This window comes from Mizuhopecten yessoensis, unplaced genomic scaffold, assembly GCF_002113885.1.
Source record: "Mizuhopecten yessoensis strain PY_sf001 unplaced genomic scaffold, ASM211388v2 scaffold6523, whole genome shotgun sequence".
In the NCBI taxonomy this organism is placed as follows: Eukaryota; Metazoa; Mollusca; class Bivalvia; order Pectinida; family Pectinidae; genus Mizuhopecten; species Mizuhopecten yessoensis.
The window spans coordinates 299,267-314,375 of NW_018406592.1; the positions used below are offsets into that span (position 1 = coordinate 299,267).

General features: G+C 39.2%; 1 protein-coding gene across 1 annotated transcript in view; it reads left to right on the forward strand.

Annotated features, from left to right (window-relative positions):
* Positions 1 to 5,722: 5,722 nt before the first annotated feature.
* LOC110452280 overlaps positions 5,723 to 15,109 on the forward strand; it is a 149,030-nt gene continuing 139,643 nt past the window's right edge. The window contains exons 1-2 of the mRNA XM_021500694.1: positions 5,723 to 5,833; positions 8,531 to 8,674. Of these exons, the coding sequence (XP_021356369.1) occupies positions 5,786 to 5,833; positions 8,531 to 8,674 (192 nt within the window). The 5' untranslated portion in view covers positions 5,723 to 5,785. The remainder of the gene's footprint in view (positions 5,834 to 8,530; positions 8,675 to 15,109) is intronic.

Below are 15,109 nucleotides of genomic sequence, written 5' to 3' on the forward strand. Positions count from 1 at the left end.
TTTAAATTCAATGAAATATCACAATATTTTGACGTCATTCTGACGTCACAATTGGTGATATAAGTAGTGAAACACAAAGGTGCATTTTCGATCTATTATTGATATGTACGTTTTATGCAGTTGATATGGGTTCATGTTACCTGCCTCGAGTTTTCATTGTGGTTAGGCCGGGATCATTTGAAATCAAGAACGATGAATCAATGTAACGATTTGATGTCACGAGTTTGTCAGCTGTAGAAACTAAACCAATACAGAAAACTAACACACGTGCCTTATTTTTACTGCGTGAGCGTTTATATTTACTGCGTGAGCGTTTATATTTACTGCGTGAGCGTTTATATTTATTACGTGAGCGTTTATATTTACTACGTGAGCGTTTATATTTACCGCCTGTGATCGTACAGACGAGTGATTAACCAATGTGACAAATATACCTACCCATAAATAACGATGCCGACCGGACTGTCTATAAAGAGTTGTAAAATTATACCGTTATAATGAATGACTGATCAGCACGTGCAGAGTTGCTAACCACGTGCAGAAGGGTCCTATTGGTGAGTGATATATAACAGAACACGCTGATTATATATCAGAGGATGCTTCCTCCTAAACAAACTCCCAAGTGATAAGGAAGTATTTCGCTGTTAAGAGATAATCAGCAAAAAATGCATACTCGTAACGTTTCTAAATTAATAGCGTGCGCGTGTGACCGCGGAGACCCTAATCAACTTCATCTCGGACGCTTCTTGGTATTTACCGACTCGTTAGCTTTGTAATAAACTTTGTCAGCGTGGATTAGTCTCTCATTATTAGTTTTCCTTTTTATCATTATTTTTACTCATACAGAGGCATAAAGGCTCTTCGCGACCTACGGAACCACATAGCTTAACCGAAACAGCCGCCATGGAGGTTTTAATATTGTAGAATGGCCAACAGCCTGGTACCCTCGTAATGGTAACAGTGAAAAGGCGTCTGTTACCTCGAGCGATCGAAATGTTTAGATGTATGTGAGGATACGAATACCAAAGTCTTACCATTAGGTTTATATTACCTATTTACCGCTCAGCATTTAGGGTTATCTAACCTGTTGTCAGTGTGATCAAGCGGAATACTGTGCTGAGTGCCTTCCGCATTAAGTTTCAATGAGGTAACACTCTATTGTCGACATCAAAACACTAACCTACCGACACTTACACACATAAACGTATTCAAGCGGAATACTGTGCTGAGTGCCTTCCGCATTAAGTATCAATGAGGTAACACTCTATTGTCGACGTCAAAACACTAACCTACCGACACTAACACACATAAACGTATAAATCACACCCATGGCGGTATAAACGTATAAATCACACACATGACAGTACACCTTTAAATTGTCGACATCAAAACACTAACACACCGACACTTACACACATAAACGTATAAATCACACACATGACAGTACACCCTTAAATTGTCGACATCAAAACACAAACATACCGACACTTACACACATAAACGTATAAATCACACACATGACAGTACACCCTTAAATTGTCGACATCAAAACACTAACATACCGACACTTACACACAAAAACGTATAAATCACACACATGGCGGTATACCCTTAAATTGTCGACATCAAAACACTACTAACATACCGACACTTACACACATAAATGTATAAATCACACACATGGCGGTACACCCTTAAATTGTCGACATCAAAACACTAGCATACCGACACTTACACACATAAATGTATAAATCACACACATGGCGGTACACCCTTAAATTGTCGACATCAAAACACTAACATACCGACACTTACACACATAAACGTATAAATCACACACATGGCGGTACACCCTTAAATTGTCGACATCAAAACACTAACCTACCGACACTTACACACATAACCGTATAAATCACACACATGGCGGTACACCCTTAAATTGTCGACATCAAAACACTAACATACCGACACTTACAAATGTACACACATAAACGTATAAATCACACACATGGCGGTACACCCTTAAATTGTCGACATCAAAACACTAACCTACCGACACTTACACACATAAACGTATAAATCACACACATGGCGGTACACCCTTAAATTGTCGACATCAAAACACTAACCTACCGACACTTACACACATAAACGTATAAATCACACACATGGCGGTACACCCTTAAATTGTCGACATCAAAACACTAACCTACCGACACTTACACACATAAACGTATAAATCACACACATGGCGGTACACCCTTAAATTGTCGACATCAAAACACTAACCTACCGACACTTACACACATAAACGTATAAATCACACACATGGCGGTACACCCTTAAATTGTCGACATCAAAACACTAACCTACCGACACTTACACACATAAACGTATAAATCACACACATGGCGGTACACCCTTAAATTGTCGACATCAAAACACTAACCTACCGACACTTACACACATAAACGTATAAATCACACACATGGCGGTACACCCTTAAATTGTCGACATCAAAACACTAACCTACCGACACTTACACACATAAACGTATAAATCACACACATGGCGGTACACCCTTAAATTGTCGACATCAAAACACTAACCTACCGACACTTACACACATAAACGTATAAATCACACACATGGCGGTACACCCTTAAATTGTCGACATCAAAACACTAACCTACCGACACTTACACACATAAACGTATAAATCACACACATGGCGGTACACCCTTAAATTGTCGACATCAAAACACTAACATACCGACACTTACACACATAAACGTATAAATCACACACATGGCGGTACACCCTTAAATTGTCGACATCAAAACACTAACCTACCGACACTAACACACATAAACGTATAAATCACACACATAGCGGTACACCCCCTTAAATTGCCATAGCTGTTTATAGAACGTTTTAAACAAAGTCAAATCAAACCAAACGAATTACACACATATTTTGGACCCCCCCCCCCCCCCCCCTCAATTAAAACAACTAATTCATAAGTTAAACCTTCACATTAACATACACTAGTTTACCCGAAACATAATGTTTATTAATTTGATACGAATCATATGGGAAGATCATACAACGATCGGCGTAGGACCCTCGTTTAACGGGAGGCAACTCTCGAATATACAATGAGATTTACAGCAGTTGTTCGGTGTTGAGGATAGTGTTTAATTGATTTTTCAGACGCCAATTCAAATCCAAGTTCCCCTACTTCCGGTAGAGGACGGCTCCTTCAGATGGCTTTCTGAGATAGTAACTGTTGAAGTTTGTTGCAAGGTATTCTTCCTGGAAATATAGATAATTAGCTAAAGAATCATCACTAGAAATAGAAATAAAGCAAACGCCTATTTTAAAATTCAGTTTGTTGTATCAGAAAGCTAAATAGGTTAAACGTTTAACGGCACCATATCGTCATTTTGTCCATTCTCGTCAGTGGTCCCAAGGTCTAAAAAGGAAAAGCTGTGTTACAAGAAAATACGTAGACGGTAGGGTAAGTAATAAGATATACAGATAACATAATTGGATGGATGCATTTGCTTTAACTAACAAATAGAACTAAGCTCACCCAAGTTTACTAGAAGTAAAAATAAAGGTTTTATATTCATTCTGCCAAAGGATACGTGAAAAACTTAATGGTTTTACATCTATTTATTCCGTGCTTTCACTTTCTTTTTTTACCCCCTCCCGACAAATCCCCTTTACAATCACTTAGTAGAGGTGCAGTATACAGCCCCCTCCCCGACCCACTTAGTAGAGGAGGTGCAGTATTCAGCCCCCTTCCTCACCCACTTAGTAGAGGAGGTGCAGTATACAGCCCCCTCCCTAACCCACGTAGTAGAGGAGGTGCAGTATACAGCCCCCTCCCCCACCCACTTAGTAGAGGAGGGGCAGTATACAGCCCCCTTCCACACCCACTTAGTAGAGGAGGTGCAGTATACAGTCCCCTCCCTAACCCACGTAGTAGAGGAGGTGCAGTAAACAGCCCCCTCCCCCACCCACTTAGTAGAGGAGGTGCAGTATACAGCCCCCTTCCACACCCACTTAGTAGAGGAGGTGCAGTATACAGTCCCCTCCCTAATCCACGTAGTAGAGGAGGTGCAGTATACAGCCCCCTCCCCAACCCACTTAGTAGAGGAGGTGCAGTATACAGCCCCCTCCCTAACCCACGTAGTAGAGGAGATACAGTATACAGTCCCCTCCCCCACCCACTTGGTAGAGGAGGTGCAGTATTCAGCCCCCTTCCTCCCTCACTTAGTAGAGGAGGTGCAGTATACAGCCCCCTCCACCGCCCACTTAGTAGAGGAGGTGCAGTATACAGCCTCTTCCCCCACCCACTTGGTAGAGGAGGTGCAGTATTCAGCCCCCTTCCTCACCCACTTAGTAGAGGAGGTGCAGTATACAGCCCCCTCCCCCGCCAACGTAGTAGAGGAGGAACAGTAAAAAGCCCCCCCCAACCACCCACTTAGTAGAGGAGGTGCAGTATACAGTCCCCTCCCTAACCCACGTAGTAGAGGAGGTGCAGTATACAGCCTCCTCCCCCACCCACTTAGTAGAGGAGGTGCAGTATACAGCCCCCTTCCACACCCACTTAGTAGAGGAGGTGCAGTATACAGTCCCCTCCCTAATCCACGTAGTAGAGGAGGTGCAGTATACAGCCCCCTACCCCACCCACTTAGTAGAGGAGGTGCAATATACAGCCCCCTCCCTAACCCACGTAGTAGAGGAGGTGCAGTATACAGCCCTCTCCCCCACCCACTTGGTAGAGGAGGTGCAGTATACAGCCCTCTCCCCCACCCACTTGGTAGAGGAGGTGCAGTATTCAGCCCCCTTCCTCACTCACTTAGTAGAGGAGGTGCAGTATACAGCCCCCTCCCTAACCCACGTAGTAGAGGAGGTGCAGTATACAGCTCCCTCCCCACCCACTTAGTAAAGGAGGTGCAGTATACAGCCCCTTCCTCACCCACTTAGTAATGGAGGTGCAGTATACAGCCCCTTCCCCCACCCACTTAGTAGAGGAGGTGCAGTATACATCCCCCTCCCCCGCCCACTTAGTAGAGGAGGTGCAGTATACAGCCCCCTCCTCGAAACCCACTTAGTAGAGGAGGTGCAGTATACAGCCCCTTCCCCCACCCACTTAATAGGGGAGGTGCAGTGAACAGTCCCTCCCCCACCCAAGTAGTAGAGGAGGTGCAGTATACAGCCCCCTCCCCCGCCCACTTAGTAGAGGAGGTGCAGTATACAGCCCCCTCCCCCACCCACGTAGTAGAGGAGGTGCAGTATACAGCCCCCTCCTCACCCACTTAGTAGAGGAGGTGCAGTATACAGCCCCCTCCTCACCCACGTAGTAGAGGAGGTACAGTATACAGCCCACTCCCCCACCCAAGCCGGAGTTAGGGCTATAGATGCTTTCCTTTGTAATATGTATACGTCTGACTCTCCCCCCCCCCCCCCCCCCCCCCCCCATCACAATTTGTGAGTGACGTTAAGACACGTCTGTTATTTTAAATTATAAAAAAATCTTTGAATGAAATATTTAAATGTATATCTTTTGCATGTGGATTATACAAAAATAGAGATAGAATATTCAGATTAATGGTGATATCACACAATTTCCGGAAATTAAGTCAACATTATGGGATCCGTTGTTTAGTCAACTCCTCAATAGAGCCGTCTGGTGGTAATAACCATAATAATCATGGCCGCTGAAGTCACCCCGCCAAGACTCAGATGACACGTAAACATACCATAAGGCAACATGGAAGGCGACGACAGAAGTAGACACGTCCAGATGGACAGAGAGAAGGTAAATATTATCACAGACAGTCATTCTTCTCCTGATATCAATATAGCTTCTAAATTTTTAATGCCGGCGACCTGCTGTGTGTGGAGTTGTTGCGCGCCTCAACAAAGATGCGAAACGTCACTCGAAAGCGAAAGCTGTTCTCATTTATTCGATTTCTTTCATCATATGACATACAATGCAATTGCTGATTAATTTTCCATCGATTGTGATGTTCACGGTTCTATATTTCACCAACAAACATGATATATATAACGTCGACTATCAACTCATGTTGACAATACACAAACAATCTATATTTAGAACCGACCCAAGTCTAACCACTCAGGGAGGGGGTTCGGATGATTCATAGGAGGGTGTTCTGGTGATGGTGATTTTTATCAGTGCCATATGCCCAAATCTCATTCTTTGTTTAGTAAAGTTGAGGTTTATATTAAATCAATCATTGATTAGCAATTATTTTGTAATGGGGTATATGCCGAAAATAACAATCTGATCTGGGGTGTTACATGTATTTTCAAGCGCAGACAATCATACACTTGTGTTCTTTTTCATTATCTATTTAATTCTTGAAGAATGGAATATTTAAAAAAAAAAGAAATGACAGCTGTAAAAAGTGGGAGACAGGCAGTACATATCTGTCACAGCAACAAAGAATTTGGAAAAAATTCCAATCTCAAATAGTTATTGTATGACAAATAGCTTTAATTTTTCTTCCAATTTGTATCATTAAATGGATAATTGCCCGTGGAAGGATTTTTTTTTAGATTTGCAATACATGTATGTGTCTGAGTATGATCCATATCAACAGATAAAAGAATTTCAAGAATTACTAGACCATAAATAATTCTAATGTTCATGCAGTCACAGGTATAGTGTAGCTATACATGAAGTACGGCCGGCTCAGGGAAAGTCAAGCAAGCCTTAATAAACATTGCAAAGAGTGAACAGGTAAACTGACCTATGTAAGTGTGAAAATAGGCCTATTATAAGTGACTGTTGCTTATTAATTAATACCCCGGGACTAAGTCACAACTTGTGACAGTTAACTAGAGGCATGTGGTTGACTTTCAGCATGGTAGTGATAGCTGTAAAAAATATTGAAATTTTCTATATATAGCAACAGTGACCTTGGCCTTGACCTTGGATCCCTGAAACACAACGATGTCCGAAGTATACTCATACTTGACCTTTGTATAAAGTTTGACCAATATCTGTCAAAGAATGAAGTTGCTANCCCCCCCCCCCCCCCCCCCCCCCCATTTTATTACGGGGGCATAAAAAACCCCAATAACATCTATGAGGCTTTCATAAAGATTTCTTCAGTTTCCTTATTTTTTCTGTCAATTAAATATTTTGTTCATCACTTATTTATTTTTTATTATGTTTGTATTTCCTAAGAGACACAAATTGTTGGTAATTTTGTGATATTTGGACTTCATTTTCTATCAATCTACTCAACCATCAACACAACACAATTGATGCTCACGTAACTGGGGTTAAATTACTACATCCTGATTCATCTCTGATGATGAATTTGAACAAGAAACAGAAACTAGATATATACCAGTGCTTTTCATGAGAGAATATATATTGTGAGGGAATTTGACTGAACTACTGATGTCATTAGATAACTTCAATGTCAGTTATATTAATATTTTAACTTACTAGGAAGACTATATATTGTTAATAAATGTACAAAAGTATTAGAATTTGATTTTCATAAAATTGTAATTAAGAATATGTTTTAAAGAGAGTATTTATACTATTTATGCAAGATAGTCGAAGGGTACCGAGTGTGATTCTGAATTTTCACTTATTGTTAATAATGAAATTATTATGAGGTTGGACTTCATTTTCTATCAATCTACTCGACCATCAATACGTACACAATTGATGCTCACGTAACTGAATGAACTATAAAAATAATGAAAAATGAAAAGTAATGAAAATTAACTACTAAAAATGTAACATGTAACTTCTAATTGTTATTATTTCTCATGGTTTTTAGAGATTGAAAGACAAACTACGAAGACAGAACAAAAACTAGAGTGATAATATTTATTCTAGAGACATGATTTAAAACTGACATGAAAATAATATTACAAGATGCTTCAGAGTATGAAATATTATATACTTTGATACGTGTGATGCTCATTATGACATCATTAGGGACATTTATTGCATTAAAAAAAAAGACAAAAACACATTAAATAAAATCAAAGTATTAAAAAATTGAAAAAATGAAGCAATATTATTATTTTATCCTATGTGAAACCATGGCTTCTCTGTCAAAATTTATGTGATTACGTAAGATGCGATGGGTGCAAGCATTTTGTGAGTCCAAATTTTGTTTTGGACTCACTCTTTTCAAAACTAGTGAGTCCAGGATTAACTGGTCCAAAAATTTAAACCTATAGAAATTACTGCTGCATCCGATATAAAAAATCAGATTCAATCTTGTTAATTTGTCATGATTTGTCAACATCTAAGATTACTATAAAAAATGTTTTGAATGACAAGAAATACATCTGTAACAATTATTTAATGTATGCATTTAATGAGACAATGACTTTCTGGAATATTACTTTTCAAAATCTCTTGCTTTTGAGTCAATCCTCAACTTTATAGTGAATGCTGTATTTTGTTTGTTCTTGGAATCCTCCACCACATAGTGAATGCTGTATTTTGGTTTTACAGGAGCTGGAGTATGCTGTACACAAGAGGGATGAAGTTATACAGCAGCTGTCAGTGCAGTTACAGCATCTTACAGCACACAATTACAGTGAGGAAGCAGCACAACTGGCACAGCAGGTGCAGATTCTTCAGACTCAGCTACAGCATGTAAGTGTTATACTGTACAAACAGTAAATTTTTACTTGGTTTCACAGCGGAATACAGGCTGCTTCCCCTAGCAAAAACGTTCTATATTTTCCCAAATCAGGAATATCTTCCTAATTTGAATGAAACTAATGTTATCTTTTCCCAATTTGTAAAGTAACAGACTGTTTGGAAATTTAGGTACCAAAAAAAAACACTCAATAAAGTGCATCTTAGTCATGTGTTTGTAAGGTAGCAGTGTACAGTAGCATATTGTAGCCATGGCCATGGGTAGCAGTGTACAGTAGCATATTGTAGCCCTGGCCATGGGTAGTAGTTTACGGTAGCATATTGTAGCCATGGCTAACATGGGTAGTAGTTTACGGTAGCATATTGTAGCCATGGCCATGGGTAGTAGTTTACGGTAGCCTATTGTAGCCATGGCCATGGGTAGCAGTGTACGGTAGCCTATTGTAGCCATGGCAATGGGTAGTAGTGTACGGTAGCCATGGCCATGGGTAGCAGTGTACTGTAGCCTATTGTAGCCATGGCCGTGGGTAGTAGTTTAGGGTAGCCTATTGTAGCCATGGCCGTGGGTAGTAGTTTATGGTAGCATATTGTGGCCATGGCCATGGGTAGTAGTTTAGCTCAGATATTGCTATTCAGGAAATAATGTACTTTTCTACCAGAATGCTTATAACCTTTTAACCATTTTATGCTTGCAAACCAAAATTTTCTGCATAAATATTTGTAATTCAGCTGTAACTACTAAAATTGTGAAAAATTAATGCACCTTTTAAAAATTTAATGTTAAACAATGCAGACATGTACAGTATGATACTGAATTGATGACATTCAGACATGTACAGTATAATACTGTATTGGTGACATTCAGACATGTACAGTATAATACTGAATTGATGACATTCAGACATGTACAGTATAATACTGAATTGATGACATTCAGACATGTACAGTATAATACTGAATTGATGACATTCAGACATGTACAGTATAATACTGAATTGATGACATTCAGACATGTACAGTATAATACTGAATTGATGACATTCAGACATGTACAGTATAATACTGAATTGATGACATTCAGACATGTACAGTATAATACTGAATTGATGACATTCAGACATGTACAGTATAATACTGAATTGATGACATTCAGACATGTACAGTATAATACTGAATTGATGACATTCAGACATGTACAGTATAATACTGAATTGATGACATTCAGACATGTACAGTATAATACTGAATTGATGACATTCAGACATGTACAGTATAATACTGAATTGATGACATTCAGACATGTACAGTATAATACTGAATTGATGACATTCAGACATGTACAGTATAATACTGAATTGATGACATTCAGACATGTACAGTATAATACTGAATTGATGACATTCAGACATGTACAGTATAATACTGAATTGATGACATTCAGACATGTACAGTATAATACTGAATTGATGACATTCAGACATGTACAGTATAATACTGAATTGATGACATTCAGACATGTACAGTATAATACTGAATTGATGACATTCAGACATGTACAGTATAATACTGAATTGATGACATTCAGACATGTACAGTATAATACTGAATTGATGACATTCAGACATGTACAGTATAATACTGAATTGATGACATTCAGACATGTACAGTATAATACTGAATTGATGACATTCAGACATGTACAGTATAATACTGAATTGATGACATTCAGACATGTACAGTATAATACTGAATTGATGACATTCAGACATGTACAGTATAATACTGAATTGATGACATTCAGACATGTACAGTATAATACTGAATTGATGACATTCAGACATGTACAGTATAATACTGAATTGATGACATTCAGACATGTACAGTATAATACTGAATTGATGACATTCAGACATGTACAGTATAATACTGAATTGATGACATTCAGACATGTACAGTATAATACTGAATTGATGACATTCAGACATGTACAGTATAATACTGAATTGATGACATTCAGACATGTACAGTATAATACTGAATTGATGACATTCAGACATGTACAGTATAATACTGAATTGATGACATTCAGACATGTACAGTATAATACTGAATTGATGACATTCAGACATGTACAGTATAATACTGAATTGATGACATTCAGACATGTACAGTATAATACTGAATTGATGACATTCAGACATGTACAGTATAATACTGAATTGATGACATTCAGACATGTACAGTATAATACTGAATTGATGACATTCAGACATGTACAGTATAATACTGAATTGATGACATTCAGACATGTACAGTATAATACTGAATTGATGACATTCAGACATGTACAGTATAATACTGAATTGATGACATTCAGACATGTACAGTATAATACTGAATTGATGACATTCAGACATGTACAGTATAATACTGAATTGATGACATTCAGACATGTACAGTATAATACTGAATTGATGACATTCAGACATGTACAGTATAATACTGAATTGATGACATTCAGACATGTACAGTATAATACTGAATTGATGACATTCAGACATGTACAGTATAATACTGAATTGATGACATTCAGACATGTACAGTATAATACTGAATTGATGACATTCAGACATGTACAGTATAATACTGAATTGATGACATTCAGACATGTACAGTATAATACTGAATTGATGACATTCAGACATGTACAGTATAATACTGAATTGATGACATTCAGACATGTACAGTATAATACTGAATTGATGACATTCAGACATGTACAGTATAATACTGAATTGATGACATTCAGACATGTACAGTATAATACTGAATTGATGACATTCAGACATGTACAGTATAATACTGAATTGATGACATTCAGACATGTACAGTATAATACTGAATTGATGACATTCAGACATGTACAGTATAATACTGAATTGATGACATTCAGACATGTACAGTATAATACTGTATTGGTGACATTCAGACATGTACAGTATAATACTGTATTGATGGCATTCAGACATGTACAGTATAATACTGAATTGATGTCATCAAGTCAGTATTATACTTTACATGTCTGAATGTCATCGATACAGTATTATACTGTGCATGTCTGAATGTCATCAATTCTGTATTATACTGTACACGTCTGAATGTCACCAATGCAGTATTATACTGTAAATGTCTGAATGGCATCAAGTCAGTATTTACATGGCTCATAACCTGTAACTACTAGTGGACAGATTATGAGCCATGTACACACCTGGCCTTGTCTTACCTGTAACTATAATACTGACTTGGTGACATTCAGACATGTACAGTATAATACTGACTTGATGACATTCTGACATGTACAGTATAATACTGACTTGATGACATTCTGACATGTGCAGTATAATACTGACTTGATGACATTCAGACATGTACAGTATAATACTGACTTGATGACATTCAGACATGTACAGTATAAGACTGGCTTGATGGCATTCAGGCATGTACAGTATAATACTGAATTGATGACATTCAGACATGTACAGTATGATACTGAATTGATGGTATTGAGATATGTTAGACAAAGAATCACATTATATAATTATAATATGTAAATGTAATCTACAAACTCAATACAGGTTGTCACAGAACTTTTGTCCCAAATACACAGAATTTAAAACCTGACTGATATCCGTATACTTTAGATAATTTTGACCTGTGCAAAACCTATTGCTGTAATTAGGTTGTATTATGGGAGAATATAACTAGACCACACTTCATTGAAGTGTCATTTTCTCTTCCTTGCATTAACTGGCTGTTAACATACTATAAAAATATATATTTTCTAACATTCACCTAAAGTCACCTGTTGGAGTAATGTTAAGTAGTAGGCCTACTACTTCCTGATCAGCGTGTAAATGTATATTTACTGCTGATGTACAGCTGAAAGTAATACCTAACCATGGATACATTACCGCAGTCAGACATGTTGTCACGCTTGACATCTTATATAGTTATCTTGTACAAGTTTCCAATAGAGGAGTTAAACCACAGAACATCCATTACATAATCACTAGATCTGTATTCACACACAAAAAGAAGGATAACATTGCAGTCTTGCACAAGTCATTTATCACATGTCAAAAACGAACAGATAAAGTCCAGGGGTGAAATTTGGTCATGAGAAAACGGAATGATAACGATGCTGCATCTGAACACGTTACAAAATGATAAAAGGTCATCACCCGGGGAGGGAAAACAAGTTGAGAGGCTGGGATATTTAAATGTTTTAAGCTTGGTGTCCTACATCAACTAACCAAGGTACATGTGTGCTTGTTATATACTGCCTCAGTATGTTGTCATCGCATGTAGCTTTGTAATTGGTGCATTATTGATGATTGTGTACAGTGTCTAGTGGACAGGTGATGAGCCATGAACACACCTGGCCTTGTCTTACCTGTAACTACTAGTGGACAGGTGATGAACCATGTACACACCTGGCCTCGTCTTACCTGTAGCTACTAGTGGACAGGTGATGAACCATGTACACACCTGGCCTCGTCTTACCTGTAACTACTAGTGGACAGGTGATGAATCATGTACACACCTGGCCTCGTCTTACCTGTAACTACTAGTGGACAGGTGATGAACCATGTACACACCTGGCCTTGTCTTACCTGTAACTACTAGTGGACAGGTGATGAACCATGTACACACCTGGCCTCGTCTTACCTGTAGCTACTAGTGGACAGGTGATGAACCATGTACACACCTGGCCTCGTCTTACCTGTAACTACTAGTGGACAGGTGATGAATCATGTACACACCTGGCCTCGTCTTACCTGTAACTACTAGTGGACAGGTGATGAACCATGTACACACCTGGCCTTGTCTTACCTGTAACTACTAGTGGACAGGTTATGAGCCATGTACACACCTGGCCTCGTCTTACCTGTAACTACTAGTGGACAGGTTATGAGCCATGTACACACCTGGCCTCGTCTTACCTGTAACTACTAGTGGACAGGTTATGAGCCATGTACACACCTGGCCTCGTCTTACCTGTAACTACTAGTGGACAGGTTATGAGCCATGTACACACCTGGCCTCGTCTTACCTGTAACTACTAGTGGACAGGTTATGAGCCATGTACACACCTGGCCTCGTCTTACCTGTAACTACTAGTGGACAGGTTATGAGCCATGTACACACCTGGCCTCGTCTTACCTGTAACTACTAGTGGACAGGTTATGAGCCATGTACACACCTGGCCTCGTCTTACCTGTAACTACTAGTGGACAGGTTATGAGCCATGTACACACCTGGCCTCGTCTTACCTGTAACTACTAGTGGACAGGTTATGAGCCATGTACACACCTGGCCTCGTCTTACCTGTAACTACTAGTGGACAGGTTATGAGCCATGTACACACCTGGCCTCGTCTTACCTGTAACTACTAGTGGACAGGTTATGAGCCATGTACACACCTGGCCTCGTCTTACCTGTAACTACTAGTGGACAGGTTATGAGCCATGTACACACCTGGCCTCGTCTTACCTGTAACTACTAGTGGACAGGTTATGAGCCATGTACACACCTGGCCTCGTCTTACCTGTAACTACTAGTGGACAGGTTATGAGCCATGTACACACCTGGCCTCGTCTTACCTGTAACTACTAGTGGACAGGTTATGAGCCATGTACACACCTGGCCTCGTCTTACCTGTAACTACTAGTGGACAGGTTATGAGCCATGTACACACCTGGCCTCGTCTTACCTGTAACTACTAGTGGACAGGTTATGAGCCATGTACACACCTGGCCTTGTTGACTTACCTGTAACACACGCTTATTGATTTAAGTCTGGGACATATGGACACCCAGTGGGTGTACATTGGCTGGTTTGTTGTTAGGTTTACATATCAGATAGCTTACCTTGGACTGTTTGTGGACTGCTTGTGGACTGCTTGGAGTTTAGGAATTGACCCACTCCAAGTGAAATTAATTTGTGGTTTTCATAAACGAGAACAAAGTTGTTCTTTTGATGATTGGATGTGAAAAAGTGTACTACCCTGGAGATGAAATCTACCAGTCAAAATATATACATAGACCTGTATATCTGATGAAATAGCCTTTATATGATCTCGGTCTTTCAACAAAATCGAGGCTTTAGTAGGATGTGAATATAGTAATATTCATTGGAGATTTTTGTGTTGATCCATCTGGCAGGTAGGCATGGCTTTTTCCTTGCCCACAGACTAAATCTGCTGGTCCTGGACCGCTGTAGTGAGCTTTTTCTTGCCCACAGACTAAATCAGCTGGTCCTGGTCCGCTGTAGTGAGCCTTTCCTTGCCCACAGACTAAATCTGCTGGTCCTGGACCGCTGTAGTGAGCTTTTTCTTGCCTGGATACAGTCTAGTTCTAGATATAAATG